At 41.1% G+C, this 20,951-nt stretch overlaps 2 protein-coding genes across 2 annotated transcripts in view; one reads left to right on the top strand and one right to left on the bottom strand.

The window, feature by feature from the left end:
* ALDH5A1 (aldehyde dehydrogenase 5 family, member A1) overlaps positions 1-383 on the bottom strand; it is a 61,964-nt gene extending 61,581 nt beyond the window's left edge. Inside the window, exon 1 of the mRNA XM_006877947.1 lies at positions 30-383. Coding sequence (XP_006878009.1) covers positions 30-383 — 354 coding nt within the window. The remainder of the gene's footprint in view (positions 1-29) is intronic.
* Positions 384-7,652: 7,269 nt separating this feature from the next.
* The window catches only part of GPLD1 (glycosylphosphatidylinositol specific phospholipase D1), a 61,767-nt gene continuing 48,468 nt past the window's right edge, over positions 7,653-20,951 (top strand). Inside the window, exons 1-3 of the mRNA XM_006877946.1 lie at positions 7,653-7,760; positions 13,820-13,875; positions 18,954-19,032. Coding sequence (XP_006878008.1) covers positions 7,664-7,760; positions 13,820-13,875; positions 18,954-19,032 — 232 coding nt within the window. The 5' untranslated portion in view covers positions 7,653-7,663. The remainder of the gene's footprint in view (positions 7,761-13,819; positions 13,876-18,953; positions 19,033-20,951) is intronic.

Raw genomic sequence — 20,951 nt, 5'->3', positions numbered from 1 at the left:
TCTGCCCGCGGTACCCAGTGCACTCTCACCTTGGCCGAGACCCCCTTCCAGATGCAGAAAGCCTCGTAGGCGGCGCGCACAGCGGCGTGGGCCTCCGGCGCCGCGCAATCGGCCACTTTGCCCAGCGCGGCGCCGCTAGCCGGGTCGTGCACTGGGAAGGTGGCGGCGGCCGGGAGCCAGCGACCGCCCACGAACCCGTCGGTGCGCAGCAGCGCCGGGGGAAGGCCCACCAGGCCTCCGGCAAAGCTGCGGAGCGGGGCCGAGCCTGGCGTGGGTCGCGTGGAGGGCCCCAGGCAGCCGGCGAGGAGGCGGGGACAACAGACAGAAGGCGCCTGCAGGAGGCGTTGGGCCCTGCAGCTCCGCAGCAGAAAGCATATCGCCATGGTCCGGGCCCTAGAAGCAGCGGCGGCGGCGGCGTCGGTAGGAAGCAGGCAAGCGAGCGAGCGCGCGCGCGCAGGCGAGCGCCGGGTCGGCAGACGACAGGGCTGCGGGGTGTCGAGAGGAGAGACGAGGCGGCAGGGAAGGAAGGGGGCGGTGGAGGACGCGGGCTGAAGGTTGCTGTGACGCGGAGGAGCGCCCTCTCCCGAGTCCTTAGCGCTGCACGGTCTCACCAGACTCTAGAGCTTGCTCTGAGCATAGTGAGGAGACCTTTCCCTGGAAAGATTTGGGACAGGGGCTCGGGAAGGCTCTCCAGGAGACGCATCTGCTATCCGTCGTCACCAGTTTTCTCTCGAATAGGTGCTCATTTATCCTAGTCTTTAACCCCCAACATCAGGGAAAGACCGTTGAAAACTTGGTCCCCCAAGTTCGACATCTCCCTCACTAAAGGTTGGTTCATAGATGCGCTGGCACTTGCTGCCAAAGACATGATGACCTTTCTCCATCACTTCAGCTACAGGATTTGGGGTGAAGATTCTTAGCGTCATGCCACTAGGCAAGTTGTCTGGGTTTATAGCTGTTCTACTAAATAATTGGGAGCGGAGTTGCCCCTGATATGTAACAGTGAGTCTTAGAGACTAACAGACTTGGGTCCAAAGTCATGATTTGTTGCTGACAAATTGTGTGACCTCATTCATCTCTTTTGTGCAGTGCAGTAATGCCTACTCCTAGGCTTGTTGTGAGATAACGAGGTATGTGTTGTACAGTTTCTGCTCAAAGTCACAGTAGTCCTGAGTCAATCCACTGAGAAATGTAAGTTACACACACAATCAACAAGTAAATGGAACCGTTTGTCAGAACTGACTCAGTCAAGGTATGCTGTTGTTGGTAAGTTTTGTGGAGTCGTTCCAACTCATAGCCACCCTCTACAGGGTTTCCCGGGAGCAACTATTAGAGGAGAGTGGCTGATGGATTTGAACCGGTGACCTCACGGTTATCCTACAGCTCAACACTAGGACACCAATCAAGGTTATATGATTAGGCATGTTAATGTCACTTTATTTGATCTGTATACTGGACAAATAATCTGTAAAGCTGGACTATATTAAGAAGGAGACATCAGGATTGGAGGAATGCTTATTAACAACTTCTGATATATAGATGACTCAGCCTTGCTTGCTGAAAACAAAGCATCTGTGACTTCCTAACTGATGAAGATCCAGCCTTCAGTATGAATTTTACCTCAATATAAAGAAAACAAAAATCCTCACAACTGGACCAATAAGTAACATGATAGAAGTCAAATTTTTCAGAAAATAAATATTTAAGTTGTCAAGGATTTCATTTTACTTGGATTCACAATCAATGCCCCTGAAAGCAGGAATTTAGGAATCAAATGACATAGTGCATTGTGAGAATCTGCTGTAAAAGACTTCTTTAAAGTGTTAAAAAGGACTAAGATGCTCCTGACCCAAGCCATGGTATTTTCAGTAGCCTCATATGCATGAGATAACTGGACAATGAGTAAGGAAGACCAGAGAAGAGCTGATGCCTTTGAATTATGGTTATCGATGAAGAATATTGATGGTACCACGGACTGCCAGAAGAACAAACAAATCTGTCTTGGAAAAAGAACAGAATGTTCCTCAGAAGCAAGGATGGCAAGACTTCATTTTACGTAATTAAGACCTGTCGTCAAGACGATTCAGTTCCTGAAAAAGGACATCATGCTTGGTATTTGTTGTTGTTGTTAAGTGTCATCGAGTTGGTTCCGACCCGCAGCGACCCTGTATAGGGTTTCCAAGGAGCCGCTGGTGAGCTTGACTCCTGCCTGTGGTTCAAACCAACTTTGCAGCCCAGCACATTAACCCACAGTGCCACATCAGGTGCTGGTGTGAAAAAGAGGGCCAGCAAAAGAGAGAAAGACCCTCATTGAAAATGACATAACAGATGCAAAACCAGGCCAGAATTATGCAGATGGTGTAAGGCCAAGCAGTGCTTCATTATGTTGTACATAGGACTGCAGTTCTTACGGAGTTGAGAGCCTCTTGCTAGCTTTTTTGGAGCCTGTGGGATCTTCATCTTTTTCTAGGGCATTGAATTCTTAAATTGCACAATGCCAAGGCAGTAATTTAAATTTTGACTTAGTTTTGCTCTGTCAGAACTATGTAGTCTTGAGTCAGAAGTGGCTGGAGAAGTGATAACAGTAGAGTTTAGTTTTGTGTGTGTGTAGTCACTCTTTCATTCCATGTTTTGTTGAAGTAACTGGGGAGAAAGAGACAGTGTAAGTCCTGAAAGGGAAGTTGCCAAGTGGTTTTCACACTTGAGACTGAAGTGCTGGCTTGTTTACACCTGCAGCCGGCAGAGGAAACACTATTGAGATCTGATTTCCAAGAGTGTGTGAAAATCTTTCAGTTCAGTTGAGAAAATGAGCCCAGAAATGTCAACTATGAATCCCCGGACCCAGAAATGATTCTAGTTGCTTATCTTTTTAAGGTTCCATTTGAAGTGGTGGGTCTTTCTCTCCTTCCCTACTGATTTATCCATTAAACACAGTAGGCTCTGTGCCTCATGCCCACCATGTTTTACCAGTCCACAAAACTCAGTTTAATCTCTTCTAGAAGCACACAAGTGAGCTTTTAGGATAAATATCAATATAGTCATATTCATACCCATTCATATATAAAATATTATCTTTAATTTTTTTTTAATGGATGTGATAGTGGTGGTGGTGTGACATCGAGTTGGTTCTGACTCATAGTAATCCTGTATCGGGTTTCCAAAGCTATAAATCTTTATGGGAGCAGAAAGCCTCAGCTTGCTCCACTGGAGGGGCTAGTGGACTCAGACTGCTGACATTGTTGTTAGAAGCCCAACATGTAACCAACCCACTGTGCTACGTAAGGGCCCACAGAGGCAAAAGTGCTTAGGGACTAGCAAATTCACAACTTTGGCTCACACCCCTTTGTTCCCACTACAAGCCCCCATTCAGAGTTGGAACAGTTCCTCCCCACCTCCTGCATCCTGTCTTAGTTCTAGACCCTGATGTCCCTCGTAGCTCATTGAGTCCTACAAAGACAAGACCACCAGGCAAGTGGTCTTTTTTCTTATCCTGAGCACACCCCAGCTTCCAATTCTCTTTTCTCCATCCTCTCCCCTGTTTTCTGTAAGACACCATGTTCCTGTGAAGTCACCTGAAATTATATGCTTCATCTTAAAACTTTCTAGACTTGAAAATTGTATTTTATTTTTCTGCACAAGGACACCCACCTTTGCTTTTAAAACTTTACCCAGTTTTGCTTTATACTTGTATATCAATTGTTATGAAAGTTGCATTGCTGAATATCTGAATGCAGGTATTTTGTTAATTATTTTTAAGTTTAATAAGGAAGGCAGATACTTAGTAGAGATCTGTGATGAGTCTAGGAGAGGAAAAAATAACTTTGAATGATAATGGTCAACATGCTTTGAACACTTAACTGTATACCAGGTCCTAGTCTAAGTACTTTACATTTGATCCTCACAGCAACCTTATGAGGTGAGTGCTATTATTGTCCCCATGTTATAGAAAAGGAAACTGAGGCATAGAGAATTTTAGCAACTTGCCCAAGGTCATACAGATAGAAGGTAGCAGACAGAACAGGGAACCAAGTGAAGGCGCTCAGGCTCTACAGCCTGTATTTCTTACTTCTTCCTTAATGTAAACTGCATGTTCATTTCTCAACTTTTGTCAGTATTTACAGAAGTTCTAAAGGATAGAATCATACCATCTTATTGATAACAAAGCCACCTGGATTAGGAAAGAGTATGGTGGTGTGGAAAGAAAAATATTTCTATATGTATCTGACCAGATAGTTTCCATTGCAATCCACACAATATTGTTAGCTATAGTTTAACTTTAATTTAAAACCCATATCTTTGCTGTATTTGTGGTTACAAAAGTAATACAAACTTTATAAAAATTCAAGTAATATTGTCACATAAAGTTCTTATTCCTAACCATCACACTCTCCTTCCTCTCTAAGTAAATAATTCCTTCCTTCTCAGACTGTTCTATTATGCTCATGGGCTTTTCTAGCAGACATTCTTAAACCAACAAAATTAAATCACGTGTGAAGCTTAAATACAAAAATATATAATGAGAACTTGAGTTTAATATTGCTTTCCTCCTAAGCCCGTTTCCATTTATGGTGGTTTTGGCTACATTTGTTTTATTTAAATATGGTTAGATATTTCCAACAACATAATTTATTTCCTTTGCTGACTCTTTAACTGATTGATTACTCTTGGACATTCTGAGTTGTCCAGAGTCTGAAGATACTCATTAGGAGTCCTGGTGTGGTACTGTGGGATAAAGCACTGGACTGCAAAGTTGTTTTGGACCACAAGGTCGGAGGTTCAAACCCATTAGCCGCTCCTTGGAAACTCTAAACTGGGTCACTATGAGTCAGAACTACTCAACAGTATGTACAACAAAAACAACAAGATACTCATAGGGAGACGTGGTAGCAAAGTGGGTTGTACGTTGGGCTGTTAACCATGAGGTCCAGCAGTTTGAATCTGCCAGCTGCTCCACAGGAGAAAGATGAGGTTTTCTGTTCCAGTAAAGATTTACAGCCTTGGAAACCCTATTCAGGGGGGCTATGAGTCAGAACCAACTCAATGGCATACAGCTACCACCTCCAAGATACTCCTAGAACAGCCACCACCTTGTTCACAGACTTTAGAAGCCCAGAGTGAGAGGGAAGCAAGCTTAAAGGCCTATGGTGGCCTGTCGGGCGTGTACACACTCTGTGGATTTGGGGGGCTGGGGGACCTCAGTGAGGCACACTCTGTCTCAGGGACAGCTGGCTCCTCTGCCACTGATTGTCATGCCACAGGGAATGTTGGCTCATAAGGCCAGTTTTTGTGTTTTGTAAAGAGAAGCTAAAAGTCTAGATTTCGATGTGGATTTTCCTGTTTAAAAAATCTCGACCTAGAAACAACACCCTGTAAGCAAGACAACCATGTCTGATTATGACCTCTGGCCCATAAGTAGTCGGAAGCAATGTGTGGCTTTAGGACCGGAGGAGAGTTACAGCATTCCTTACCTGGGGACTTTGCAGGTGGCTGAGTTAAGGTTTCAGAGGAAACTCTTGGCAGATAACTGAGAAGCTCAAACCATCCCATCTTCTCTATGGATCTCTTCCATTTGGCTAACCTGAGACTGAATACCATTTCCTCCCACCAGCGGAGTGATTGCGAGTCAGCCTGCCAACCACAAGGTCAACAGTTCAAAACTACCAGCAGTTCCACAGGCGAAAGATGAGGCGTTCTGCTTCCATAAAGATTTACAGCCTCAGAAACTCTGTGCAGGGTCACTATGAGTTGGAACCGACTCCAAAGTACTTAACAACAACAACAACAGGTGGCATTAACATTTGTGTTCAACTACTAACTTAAGGAGCTCTGGTAGCGTAGTGGTTACGAATCAGGCTGCGAATCACAAGGTGAGCAGTTCGAAACTACCAGTATGTTCCGTGGGAGAAAGATGAGGCTTTCTGCTCCCGTAAAGAATTACAGCCTTGGAAACCCTGTACAGGGTCACTATGAGTTGGAACCAACTCCACAGCACATAACAACAACAACAACAACTAACTTAAAAAGAGTCCTGATGTGGCGCTGTGGGCTAATGTGTCAGACTATAAAGTTGTTTGAACTGTGCTCCTTGGAAACCCTATACAGGGTCTCTACAAGTCGGAATCAACTAGATGGCACTTAACAACTAACTTAAAAAGAGGAACTCTCTCAACAAGATGGATTGACGCTGTGTTTGTAACAGTCGGCTCCAATATAGCAATGACTGTGAAGTAGTATTTCATTCTGTTGTATGTAGTTGTATGTGTCATTATGAGTTGGAACTTTGTCAGGAGGGACCAGTCTCTGGAGAAGAATATCATGGTTGGTAAGGTGGAGGGTCAGAGAAAAAGAGGAAGATCCCTCGCGAGATGGATTGGCAAAAGTGGCAGCATCAGTGGGCTCAAGCGTGGCAACAATTGTGAGGTTGGCCCAGGACCAGGCAGTGTTTCGTTCTGTTATACATAGGGTCTCTATGAGTCGGTACTGACTCGATGGCACCTAACAACAACAACATTAACCTAGAGGTTGAGAGTTCAAACGCACCCAGTGATAACGTGCTTCCATAAAGATTATAATCAAGAAAATTCTACATAGCAGCTCTATTCTGCTACAGAGAAGGTCACCTGGAATCAGATTCGGCAATGAGTATTTTTTTCCTTTTTTTCTTACTTCTCCTGGTGTGGCACTATAAGATAAGCACTGGACTAAAAGGTAGGTTTGAACCGCAAGGTCCGTGGTTCAAACCCATAAGCCACTCCTCAGAACAGGGTCGCTATGAGTCAGAACCAACTTGATGGCACTTAACAACAATGAGAGAAAAGAGATTATACTTTTAACTAGATGCATGGTTTGAGCTTTCAAAGCACCATCATTTTCCATGAAGGGATTAATCTAATTAGTCTAATTATTCCTGTAGTTCAGGGCTATTGATGGAATACTTTATAACTGATATATTCTGAGTCTAACATTTTCCAGAACTTGATGTCTTGGCCCTAACTCTGCCCCAAATAAAGTCAGCATCATTGCTTGGGTTACAGGAAACTGCTCGTGCAACAGGTTTTAGATAAGGCCTATGAGAACAACCAGAGGTAGGCAGGCCAGTTGGGGTTGCTCTTGTGAAATCACAAACTAGTGTCAGTATCTGTTGCCAAAGAGTGAACGAGAAGCCAGTTCCAGGTCATCACCATCAAGCTCTCCCAGCATTTGTGACATCGGAAGCCGAGGGAGCAGGGCAACCTGATACATGATTGGAAAGGATGTATTATGAACCATCAGCACTCATAAGGTGAGGCAGCCAAACATAGTGATTCTTGATCAAGACAGATGAGTCTCTTTAGAAAGCAAAAAAAGATCTGGAGATAACCTGGTTTGTGCCTCCGTGCAAACTTCAAGTTAAGATGAAATCCAGAGAAAACCTCAGTGGAAAATGGCAGTAAGTTTTGGATATAAATTTCTCACTCCCCCACCCCCCTTTCTAAAATGGACAGAGTTTGTTTGCTGTTCTGGTGTCGCTGGTGTAGTTGGACAGTTGACTTCATTGGAAAACAACAATATTTGAAGAGGAGGCTGGGTTTCCAGTGTCAGTGGCCTGCTGAGGGAGAAGGCAGTGGGTTTCTACTGAGACTTCATCATCCATCCGCAGCTAGGAGCTGTGGATGATAAGAGCATGTCTGTTTTCAGGTGGTGGTCCTGCCTGCTGCTTGTGCTAGCCTATCTCTGCCCTCCAGGTTCATCGTGTGGCATTTCAACACACGTAGAAATAGGTAAGTGCTGGTGTTTTGGCATGCTACTGAAAGGACCTTAAATCTATCAAAAGAAACCAAGAGAGATTTAAAGTTAGTCCCATGTCTTGAGAGAATTTTTCCGCTGCTGCCCTGAGCAGCCTGGTAGAGGAGAGAAGAAAGCTGTGATTGGAACCATCCAGGGGTGGGTGCGGACAGTTGGGGTGAGTTCATTGGCGGGGGATTGGGAGGGAGCAGTAATTAAGAGAGTGGGTTCCTTCCTGGGTGTTTGGGTGGGTAAATGGTAAGGAGTTAGATAAACTTGCAGGGGTGGGGAATGTAACATCTGGCTCGCTGGCCATATACATACAAAATCATTCGATCTGGCCCTGCCAAGGCAGCTGTAGTTCCAGCCATCACATTCAAGCAAGCTAATTTTTAAGTTGATAGTTTTGTGGCCCTCGAATGGTGTTAATAAATAGCCAAATGACCATTGACAAAAAAACTTTCCCCACCTCTGAACAAGAGATTGCTGTGAAACCAAACTGATAAAATGGGAGAGGAGAAGGCTAGGCATACAACAGTATGTAAGTGGTGGTTGTTAGTTGTCGTTAGAAAAGTTCTAACTCTTAGCAACTCCATGGGCTTCACAGGCTGTGACTTTTTTCATGAGCAGATTGCCATGATGTTCTTCTGAGATACCTGTGAGTGGGTTTGAACCACCAACCTTTTGGCTTAGTGGTTGAGTACTTAGCCTTTTGTGTCACTCAGGGGCTCCTAATATTGTAAGGAATGAAGATTTTGTTGTTGTTGTCTGAAGACAGACATTTGCAAGTGTAAGAAAAGGGTTCTAAATGGCCTTCGGAGTGGGTCCTCTAATTTAAGTGGCTTTGAAGGAGCCCTGGCATGATGCTATAGGATAAGCACTAGACTGCTAACCACTGCAAGGTAGGTGGCTCAAACCCATCAGTTGCTTCTTGGGAACCCTATACAGTGTCTTTATGAATTGATAGCACTTAGCAGAAGCAACAACAACAAAGGTGATTGACTTCAAGGAGATCAAGAGGTGATAAGGGTGTTTACATAGTCATCTTCATTGATATTAGAGGTGTCTAGAATGATGGCAAGAGTTGGGGAGCGAAGGGGTACAGCAAACTGGTGCCAACAACCAGTGGCAGAGACAGAACTATCTGGATATAAGTAGGTGGTAGCATGAAAATCATGTTCTTGCAATAAAGTGTATTTGTAATATTTTTTAACATGTGGGAGGTATGAGCCAATTTGAAATATAATTAGATAAGATTACATCCTACAGTAATTTTCAAATGAATTTGAAATAGATGTGATGTTCTGGGGTTTCTGTAGTTTGTTGCTACTGTTGTTGTTACTGTTAAGTGCCCTCAAGTTGGTTCTGACTCATAGTGACCCTCTGCACAACTGAAGGAAACACTGCCAAGTCCTGCACCATCCTTACAACTGCTGTTACGCTTGAGCCCATTATTGCTGACACTGGCAATCCATCTCATTGAGGCTCTTCTTCTTTTTCTCTGACCCTCTACTTTAGCAAGCATGATGCCCTTCTCTAGGAACTAGTCCCTCCTGATAACATGTCCGAAGTATGAAAGACAGAGTCTCACCCTCCTGGCTTCTAAGGAGTATTCTTGCTGTATTTCTTCCAATATAAATTTTTTTATTCATATAGCATTTCATGGTACTTTCAATATTCCTCTCCAATACTCTAACTCAAATGCATTAATTCTTCTAAGGTCTTCCTTATTCACTGTCCAACTTTCACATGCATATGAGGCTCTTGAAAATACCATGACTTGGATCAGGCGCACCTTAGTCCTGTCGTTTAGATAAAAACAATACTCGTCATTCATTGTTAAACTGTGTCTCAGAGTTACACAGTTGAACAAAATTTAAAATAAAATATGGTAACATCAAGGAATCCTGGTGGTTCTGTGTGTTAAGGGTTGGACTGCTAATTGAAAGGTCAGTGGTTCGAATCTGCCAGTTGCTCTGTGGGAGAAAGATGAGGTTGGTTGCTTCTACAAAGATTACAGCTTCAAACTCTATGGAGCAATTCTGCTGTCCTGGTGTGGCATTGTCGGATAATGCACTAGATTGCAAGGTTGGTTTGAACCTCAAGGTCAGCAGTTCAGACTCACCAGATACTCCTTAGAAACACTGTATGAGGTCACTATGAGTCGGAAATGACTCAATAGCACATAGCAAAACAACAACATAGAATTGCTGTAAGTCAAAATCCATTTTATGACAATGTGTTTAGGCTGCAAACCTATCAGAGCAAAATAGACCTAGATACTGAGCTCTGGATAGGCAAGAATCTTATGATCAGAGGATTTTATGACTTGAGGAGAACACTAGAGGATAACTAAATTTTACAAATGAGACAGCTGGTTCCAGAAAGTCCTCACCTAGAGTTTCACAGCTAACTCACTAGGGACAGGCATAGAATTACATGTCCTGACAGCTAATTTTATGTTCTTTCCATTAAACACTTATTACTAAAAGGGAAACAGGAGGTATTAGAAAAGAGAGTCAGATCTAGATTCTAGTGCTAGCTCTGCTGTAAACCAGGTCTGTGATGCTGAACACTTTGCTTTATCGCTCAGTTGCTCTGCTGTAAAATAAAGGAGCAGAACTTCTTAATAAATTTTACAGTGTCTTCCAACTCTAAGATCTGTAAAATTACTAAAACCTGTTTTAAAGTGGAAAAATGTAAATGGAAATGTTCTACTTTTCAATGCTTGGCGTTTACAGGTTTATAAGACAGATGGAATCTCAGATTCTAATGAAGTCCAATCATTGCCTTTCTGCAGCAGCTGCTGAGCAAAGATCCTAGCAGACATTCAAAGATTAGAATATATGTTGATGTGATTGTCATTGAAAGTAATGCCTGAAGTAGGATCTGTACAGATTTTGAGAATTTTTTTATGTGAAAGGAGACTAAAATGCCAACATATTTTCAATATCTTAGGTGTTTTGGTTTTTCCATTTTCACTTCTTATCTAGGACCTAGCACTGGACTGTACCACAGGGTCAGCAGTTGTAGTCCACCAGCTGTTTCATGGGAGAAATATAAGGCTTTCTGCTCCTTCAAAGATTTAAAGTCACAGAAACCCTATATAGGGTCACTATGAATCAGAACCAACTTGACAGTACTTAACAACAACAAGTGGAAACTTTACATTTAGGGAAGTGTGTTGTTGTTTGGTGCCATCAAGTTGGTTCTGACTCAGAAAGATCCTATGCACACAAGATTGAGACATTGCACAGTGCTGTGCTATCCTAACAGTTGTTGCTGATTGAGTTTATTGCAACCACTGAATCAACTGATCTCATTGAGAGTCTTGTCTTTTGCCGACCCTCTACTAGATGAGGCTGTCTGTTCCCGTAAAAATTCATGGTCTGAGAAGCCCTGTATAGGGTCACTATGAGTAGAAATGGATTGATGGCAGGGTTTTTTTTTTTTTTCCTGTCTCTTCTTTAACGAGCATGATACCCTTTTCCAGGGACTCGTCCCTCCTAATAACATGTCTAAGTATGTAAGACAAAGTCTCACCATCCTCACTCCTAAGAAGCATACTGTACTGGCTTTACGTTTTCGAAGACGGATTTGTTCATTCTCCTGGAAGTCCATGGAATTATTAATATTTTTCACCAACACCATAATTTAAAGACATCCATTTCTTCCTTGATCTTATTCATTGTTCTGCTTTTGTATGCATATAAAATGATTGAAGCTATTATGGCTTGGGTCAGGTGCTCCATAATCCTCAAAGTGACATCTCGGCTTTTTAGCCGAGAGCTCTTTAAGAACTTTTTGAAGCAGATTTGTCCAATGCAGTATACCCTTTGATTTTCTAACTATCTCTTCCTTGAACATTGTGGATCCAAGTAAAATGAAATCCTTGACAACTTCAATATTTTCTGTTTATCATGATACTACCTTTTGGTCCATTTATAAGAATTTTTATTTCCTTTATGTTAAAGTATAATTCATACTGAAGATTGTAGTCTTATTAATGATAACTGACCTCATTCAATGGTTTTGTTCTAGAAATCAGTTATTAACTTCCTAGATGTAGATTATTTGTCCTGGTGTGGCCTTCTTTTATGATATATTGCTGTGTGCTGTCAAACTGATTCTGACTCATGCGACCCTACAAGACGGGGTAGAACCTCCCCATAGAGTTTCCTAGGCTGTCTTCTTTACAGGAGCAGATCGGCCTGGAGTGAATTATTTAACCTTTCTAGGTCTCCGTAGGAATCCTGGTGTGGCGCTGCAAGATCAGCCCTGCACTTGGTTCAAACTGCCTACTTTCCAGTTGGCAGTCCAGCGAGTAACCATTGGGCCAGGCTTCTTGCTTATAATATACCAAAATGACAAACCCAACCCACTACTGTTGAGTGGATTCCAACTCAGAGGGACCCTACATATAGAGTTTCCAAGACTGTAATTTTTTTTTTTTTTTTTTTTTAGCTTTTTATTGTGAATTGAGTGAAAGTTTACAGAACAGATCATCAAGACTGTAAATCTTTATGGGTGCAGACAGCCTTATCTTTTTCCCTCTGAGTGGCTGGTGTGTTTGAATCACTGATCTTACGTTACTTGTTGATGTGAAGTAGCCCAACACTTACTGTTGTGTGCCATCAGTTCAGTTATAAGATTTGCAGGTTTTCTGAGATTGGCTGGTAGGTTTGAACTGCTGGCCTTTGTGGTTACCAGTCCATTGCTAATCCTACAGAGTCCTAACAGGGCTCAATACTTAACATACTGTTGTTGTCATTAAGTGCTGTCGAGTTAGTTCTAACTCATAGCAAACCTGTATAGTGTTTCCAAGGAGTGAGTGAGTGGTGGGTTTGAAACAGCTGGTGGGTTTGAACCACCGACCTTACAGTTATCAATCCAGTGCTTATCCTACAGCTTCACACCAGGATTCCAAGTACTTATCATAGTAGTGGCGATATACTTTTCAGTTATATGGATTTTTAAAATGTTAGATGTGATTCATAATAAAAATAAGGTTATCACCTTTGCATATTTCTTCACAAAAAAAATGTTATTAGTCTTTCTATTGATTCTAAGAAGATTCAGGGTGTAGGTGTGGTGAGGGTGTGCATATATGTAGTTTTTATTATCCTTCCACCTGGTCCAATGACCAGTCCATGGGTAAGACCTTTATTGTATTTTCTACTTAGATTCATCTATCTCAGTGGATTGTTGTAAGACAAAAATATGTTGATGGGAAATTCTGTTTATTGAGATCGTACCATGTATCAGCCATTAATTTTCTATGATTTTTCTCAACAAACCTATAAGGTAAGTATTATGTACCTAATTTTACAAAAGAGGAAACTGAGACCTGTTATTGTTGTTGTTAAGTGCCATAGAGTTGATTCTGACTCATAGTGACCCTATATAGGGTTTCCAAGGAGCAGCTGATGGGTTTGAACCACTGACCTTGTGGTTGGTAGTCCAGTGCTAATCCTACAGTGCCACACTCTGTCCTATTGAGATCTTGTTGTTGTTGTTGTTGTTAAGTGCTGTCAAATTGATTCTGACCCATAGCGACCCTGTATAGGGTATCCAAGGGAGCAGCTGGTGAGCTTGAACCACCAAGCTTGCAGTTCAAACGACTTTGCAGTCTGACGCATTATCCTGCAGTGCCACACCAGGACTCCACTGAGACCTAGAAAGGTTAAATAATTTACCTGAGGGAGAAAGCTGAGGTTTTCTGCTCCCGTAAAGATTTACAGCCTCGGAAACCCTGTTCAGGGTCGCTATGGGTTGGAACTGACTCGATGGCACTTAACAACAACAACAATAGAGCTAGTTAAGCTGTGATATTAACCTACCATGAAGATTTGAATCACATTATAATATACAAATACTATATGAATCTGATTGTGCCTCATGAAGATTTTAAATGAATACAAATTTAATTTCCATTTCCTGTTTCTTTGACAGTTAAACCATAGGATTATATTTTTTCAATTTTGAAATGATCTCTAGTAAGTTTCATCTTCAGTTATAATTGAATTTAATTAATTTTTGTATTCATTTCTTTCAGGACACAGAGCTCTGGAGTTTCTCAGTCTTCAGGCTGGGAGTGTTAACTACAAAGAGGTATAAAGTTTGAATTTTCCTTTGTCTCTTTCTTTAGTAAGAGACAAAGACCCTAATAGATACCTGAACATGTTTAAACAGTTATTTTTATGTCTCTGTAAAATATTAATATTTTGACTTAAAAAGTGTATGTCTAGGAGAATGACTTCTAAATACTACTTGAACGTTTATATATATGTATTTGTTGTTAAGTGTCACCAAGTCAGTTCAGACTCATAGTGACCCTGTATAGGGTTTTCAAAGAGTAGTTTGTGAGTTTGAACCACCGACCTTGTAGTTCACAATGACCTTACTGTCCAGTACTTATCCTACACTACCACCAATTTCATATATATAAACAACTCCACGGCATACAACCACCAGCAGCATATATGTTGTTGTCAAGTGCTATGGAGTTGGTTCCAACTCATATCCATCCTGTATAGAGTTTTCGAGGAGCAACTGTTGTTGTTGTTATGTGCCTTGGAGTCAGTTCCGACTCATAGCGACCCTATACAGGGTTTCCGAGGCTGTAAATCTTTACGGGAGCAGAAAGCCTCATCTTTCTCCTGCAGAACAGCTGGTAGTTTCGAACTGCTGACCTTGCGGCTGGCAGCCTGATTTGTAACCACGACGCTACCAGAGGAGCGACTAGTGGGTTTAAACTGCCGACCTTGTGGTTCAAACTGACTTTGCGTTCTATTGCTTATATAGCACCATACCAGGACTCCAAATACTATATGTTGTTGTGGTTAGGTGCCATCAAAAGGGTACGGACTCATAATGACCCTAAGCACAACAGAATGAAAAAGGTCTGATCCTTCGCCAACTTCTTAGCCATTGCTGCTGCCAATGTGCCAACCCATCTAGTTGGGGGTCTTCCTCTATTTCTCTGACCTTCCACGTTGCTAAGCCTGATGTCCTTCTCCTGGGACTGGACTCTCTTGATAATGTGTCTGAACTATGAGAGATGAAGTCTGGCTGTCCTGGCTTCGAAGGAGCACTCTAGCTGTACTTTTTCCAACACAGATTTGTTTATTTTTCTGGCAGTCCATGGTACTTTTAATATTCTCCTCCAATAGTAGAACTCAAATCCATCGATTTTTCTACGATCTTCCTTATTCATTGTGCAATTTTTACATGCATATGAGGCTATTGAAAATACTGTGGCTTGGCTCAGGTGCATGTTAATCTTCAAACTGACCTCTTTGCTCTTGAACACTTTAATGAAGTCTTGTGCAACAGATTTACCTAATGCAATACATCGTTTGATTTCTTGACTGATGATTCCATGAGTGTTGATGGTCTTTGACAACTTCAATCTTTTCTCCATTTATCTTGATGTTATTTATTGGTCCATTGGTGAAGATTTTTGCTTTCTTTACATTGAGGTGCTACCCATACCAAAGGCAGTGGCCTTTGATCTTCATCAGTAAGTCTTTTAAGTCCTCTTGGCTTTCAGCAATAAGGCTGTATCATCTGCATATCGCAGGTGATATTTTTCCTACAGAATCTTCAATATTGCAACCTGAGGCCTGAATTTTTCTTCAGTTCTTGCAGCTTCAGAAATCCTGAGCATGTTTTTCACTTTTGGTTTTCTAATTCCAGATCTTTGCACATTTCATTATAATCCTTGAGCTTGTATTTTCAAGCTGCCCTTTGATATTTTATACTTCTTCCTTTCTTCCAGTCACTTTAGCTTGTCTCAAGAGCAAGTTTCAGAGTTTCTTCTGACATCTGCTTTGATAATTTCTTTCTTTTCTGTGTTTTTAGTGACCTTTTGTTTTCTTAATTGATGTCACCCACAATTCTGTCATTAGTATCTAATGCATTAAATCTCTTCTTGAGATGTTTTCTAAATTCAGGGGCATATACTCAAGATCATATTTTGGCTCTCATTAAGTTGTTTTGTTTCATTATTATATATGAGCAATTGATGATCTGTTTCACAGTCAGTTCCTTGCCTTGTTTTGATAAAAGGTATTTGCAGTGAATAAGTCGGTGGTCTTGCAAAATTCTATCATGCCATCTCCAGCATCATTTCTATCACCAAGGCCATATTTTCCAATGTGGATCCTTCCTCTTCATTTCCAACGTTTGCATCTTAATCACCAGTAATTATCAATGCATCTTGCTTGCATGTTTGATCGGTTTCAAACTGAAAAAGTTGGTAGAATTCTTCAATTTCATCATCACTGTTTGGTGCATTAATTTGAATAATAGTGGTATGAATTGGTCTTCTTTATAAAGGTATGGATATTTTCCTATCACAGACAGCATTGTACTTCAAGATAGATGCTGAAATGTTGTTTTTGACAATGAGTGTAATACCATTCCTCTTTAGTTTGTTATTCCTGGCATAGTAAACCGTGTGGTTGTCAGATTCAAATTGGTTAATACCCGTCCATTGCAGCTCATTAATGCGTGATACGTTCCATTTCATTTTTGACAGTTTTCAATTTCTTAGACTCATGCTTCATACTTTCCATGTTCCAATTACTAATGGATGTTTGCAGTTGCTTCTTCTCATTTGGAGTTGTGCTACATCAGCAAATGAAGGTCCCAAAGGCTTAACACCATCCACATCATTAAGATCAACTCTACTTTGAGGAGGCCGTGCTTTCCTATTCATATTTTGAGTGCCTTCCAACCAGAGGGGCTCATCTTCTGACATTATATCAGACGATGTTCCACTACTACTCATAGGTTTTCAGTGTCAAACCATTCAGAAGCAGTTTGCCTACCTTTCTTCCTTGTCTGTTTTTATCTGGAAGCTCCACTGAAACCTGACCACCTTGGGTGACCTTGCTAGTATTTAAGGTATTAGTGGCATAGCTTCCAGCATCCCAGTGACAGACGATTGGTGGATGGAGGAAGATAGGGATCCATATCGGGGATTCATTATGTGTAATGTTAATTTCAATCAGGGTCATCTAGGCTAAGTATATATTCTCCCATGTACAATGAGTATTCCAAATAGACTCATAAATATTGGGGTTGTTTGAAGTGCAAGGTTGGTGGTATAGAGAGAGAGTCACTATGCATTGGAACTAACTCAGTGGCCCTTAACAACAAGATACTCTTTGTCAACTACTCAATCCTTTACTCATCTCTATCTTGTATAAGATGGTCCCTGAGGAGCACAAATGGTTTGCACTTGACTACTAACCTAAAGTTTGGAAGCTTGAACCCACCCAGTGGTACTTGGTGATCCCCTTCTCTAAAGATTAACAGACAAGAAAACCCTACAGAGTTCATTTCTAGGTGTTAACACATGGCATCACCATGAGCATGAGTCAGAATTAACTCAATGGCGACCAGTTGTGTGCTTAAAAAAACAACAACAAAATCACAGTTTTAGTTATTTAGTGCTGCTGGGTCAGTGGTTCAAACTCCCAAGTCACTCCTCGGAAACCCAATGCAGGGTTGCTCTAAGTTGGAACCAACTGAACAGCACTTAACAACAACATATCAGAAACACCACCAAGTGGATTCCTTTAACCAACAAATTTATTCTTTCATAATTTAGGAGACCAGAAGTCTGGATTCAGGGTGCAGGGGGTACAGGGGAAGGCTTTCTTGCTCTGCCAGCTCTAGCCAGAAGATCCTTGTCACCAATCTTTCCCTAGGTCTAGGTATTTCCCAGGGTAGTGACTCCAGGTCTAAAAGATGTGCTCCACTCTGGGCTCATCTTTCTTGGCAGTACTGAGGTCCCTCTGTTCATGTATTTAATCTCTCTTATATCTTAAGAGGTTGATTCAAATGACAGCCTAATCCTGAAAATTACAATCCTGTCTCATTACAATATGGCCACGAATCCTGCCATGTTAACATCATTGCTGTTGTTAAATGCTGTTGAGTGGGTTATGACTCTTAGTCACCTTAAATAGGGTTTCTGAGGGGCAGTTACTGGGTTTGAACTGTCGACCTTGCTGTTAACCATCCAGTGCTCATTCTACAGTGCCCTTACAGGATTTTGTCAACACGATAGAGGTTAATATTATAAACACATAAGATAATTACATCAGATCACAATATGATATAATTATTCTATATGTTTATAACATTTACATCAGATCACAAAAATGGAAAACAATTACACAATACTGAAAATCATGGAGTCCTGGTGTGGCACTGCAGGATAATGCATTGGACCACAAGGTTAGTTTGAGCTGCAAGGTCGGTGGTTCAAACCCACCAGCCGCTTCTTGGAAAGCCTGTACAAGGTCAATATGAGTCTGAACTGACTCGATGGCCCTTAACAACAACAACAGCCACTGAGAACCATGGCCTAGCCCAGTTGATACATATTTTTGAGGAACACAATTCAGTTCATGACAATCAGATATTAAGCTGTTGTGTATGCTTGAGTCTGTTTCTGTCTTCTTTATTATGTTTCATTAATCTATCTCTTTTGGTGCCAAGATAATGCTATTTTAATTTCTCTACCTTTAATTTCTCTACAGCTTATATCTGAAGGATACATCTGTCCTCCTTATTCTCCTTTATATTCCATCAATTTCCTGACTATTTTGTACATTTATTTTTAAAATTTACTTCAGAATTATTTTGTCATGTAGAATAACATTATCTACCTCACTACACCCTGCAGGTTCGACACATATAAAGTACTTAAAACAGTGGCTGATAAAGTAAATACTCAATAAAGTTAATTATTATTCTCAAGTGACAAAAGTCCAACTCAAGCTATCTTTAGGAAAAAGGGTCGTTTACTGGTCTTGGTGTGGTGTTGTGGATTAATGTGCTGGACAGCAAAGTCCATTTGAACCACAAGGTCAGTGAGTTGAGTTCACCAGTTGCTCCTAGAAAACCCTATACAGGGTTGCTATGGGTTGAAGCTGATTCAGTGGCACTTAACAACAACAATTGATCCATTTGGCTGATCACTGAGGGACAGAACTGGAAACAGGAGTCTAGATAGTAATTTTCCTCTATAGGAAGGGGGACCTTAGTTCAGGGCTCATATCCCCCAGCCCCAGCCCAGAGCTCCAGCTTCTTATAGGTGGAGAGTGACTGGGCCTGTAAATCCCAGACAGCTGGCTCTTGCCCTCTAATTTCTGTATTTTCCTCTTCTCTAGCTATTGCTTGAACACCAGGATGCATATCAGGCCGGTACCGCGTTTCCTGATTCTTTTTACCCCAGCATCTGCAAAGGAGGTAAGCTCTGCACACCAAATGGTATCCCTTTTATTTGACTAGTAAGAATGGCTAAGTTTAAAAAAACAGAATCCAACCCCACTGCCACTGATTCAGTTCCTACTCATAGCAGCCCTACACAGGGTTTCTGAGGTTATAAATGGTTATTTGTTTGTTTTTTTCTTTTAAATAATATTTTACTGTGTTTTGGTAAAACTTTACATAGCAAAGTAGGTTTCCATTGAATAATTATTACACCAATGGTTTTGTGATATTGATTACATTTTTTTTTTTTTTTTTTTTTTACAATGTGTCAATAGTCTCATTAATTTCTTTGTAGATGTTTAACACCCAAGAATCTGATTTCTCTGTACTCTTACTCTGTCTTCTTTGCTTTAAAGTCATTGTTGATTATTTGGTCTCAAATAGATGATTTTTTTTTTTTTAACTTTTTATTGTGAATTGAGTGATAACTTACATGGGAGAACATCGGGTTTACACCATTGTTTTATTGCAATGATGACAATTTCCTGTGTGCATCGTCATTCAACAGTATTTGCTTCTATTTCCTCTGTGGGTTTTTTTTTTGTGTGTGTGGGTGCAGGATGTATAAAAAACACTCAGTAATGTATAATTATTTAGACAACCGAAGAACACATTCTGCAAGCCTCCCTCCTGGCCACCAGCACACAGCCTTTCTCTTTCCATGAATCTAGAGTCCTCAGCTGCTCTCTCTTTCCAAGTCCTCATCTCTGCCTTCATCTCAAATAGATGATTTTTTTTAAAAATGTATGCTTGAAATGCCTCATTATAACAATTTTTAGACATAAAAATTGCTCATTAGAACCAGGTTCACATAATGTCCCCCACAAAACATTCTTATGACCTGTGAAAAAGGACACTAAGGTTTTCTAAGTGCATTGCTCCAAGTAATAGGAGTCATTTGATTAACATGTATTTATTGAACCCTACTACGTGTTGAAGAGCTCTGGTTGCATTCGAGGCAGTGCGTTGCTTACTACAAGGGTTACAGTTTGTAAATCTTAGTGGAAGCAGGTAACCTCATCGTTCTCCTGAGGAGCCGTTGATGCATTTGAATTGTTGACCTTGTGGTTATGGTTACCAGGCCAATACTTATTTTATGGTGCCACTAGAGCTCCTAAAAACTATAGTAACATATTATATTTTCCACTATTATTGGCCAAAGATCTATTTCACATGAGTGCCCTTTTCATTTAACTAAAACTGCTTGTGTAAGCATAAACATTACTGAAAATTTTAAATGTTTCTTGATGAAAACCACTCCAAGCATCCTTTATTTGCTTTAGTACTTCGTGGCATAGGAAAAAACTTCTGCAAGACATTGGAAGGCATGAGTTTGGGTTCTTTCTATACTGCCTGTTAACATATGACCTTAGAAAAATCACTATACACCAAGTCTCAGTTTTCATATCTGTAAAATAGTGTTGGTACGAATGGTTAAAATGGCAAGCTGCTGCTAACCTTATGGGACACAGCTCTACTCTGACACACATGGGTTCACCGTCAGTAGGAACTGGCAATAACTGTTGTTGTTTAAATAGTAATAATAGTGCATTCCTGCCTGCCTTCTTCACTGGATTATTGTTGGGATTGTTGAGTAGAATTTTGTCAAGAGCTATACAAATTTAATCAAGTATTGTAGTGAAATGTGTAAAGGCCTCGAGTTGGAAAACCAGAAGAGAAGAACATTTTTCAAGCTGAAAGAAGTGAAGAAAAGATTCAAGCCTAGACTTGAAATATTGAAGGAGTCTTGCACCTGACCCCAAGCCATGGTATTTTCAATAACCTCATATGCATGACAGAGAACTTCCAGAGGTTCAAGCTGGATTCAGAAGAGGCCGTGGAACGCGAGATATCATTGCTGATGTCCGATGGATCTTGGCTGAAAGCAGAGAATA

Source organism: Chrysochloris asiatica, unplaced genomic scaffold (assembly GCF_000296735.1).
Source record: "Chrysochloris asiatica unplaced genomic scaffold, ChrAsi1.0 scaffold00695, whole genome shotgun sequence".
NCBI classification, from domain to species: domain Eukaryota; kingdom Metazoa; phylum Chordata; class Mammalia; order Afrosoricida; family Chrysochloridae; genus Chrysochloris; species Chrysochloris asiatica.
The sequence above is the reverse complement of the archived record's forward strand: the minus strand, read 5'-3'. Positions and strand labels throughout refer to the sequence as shown.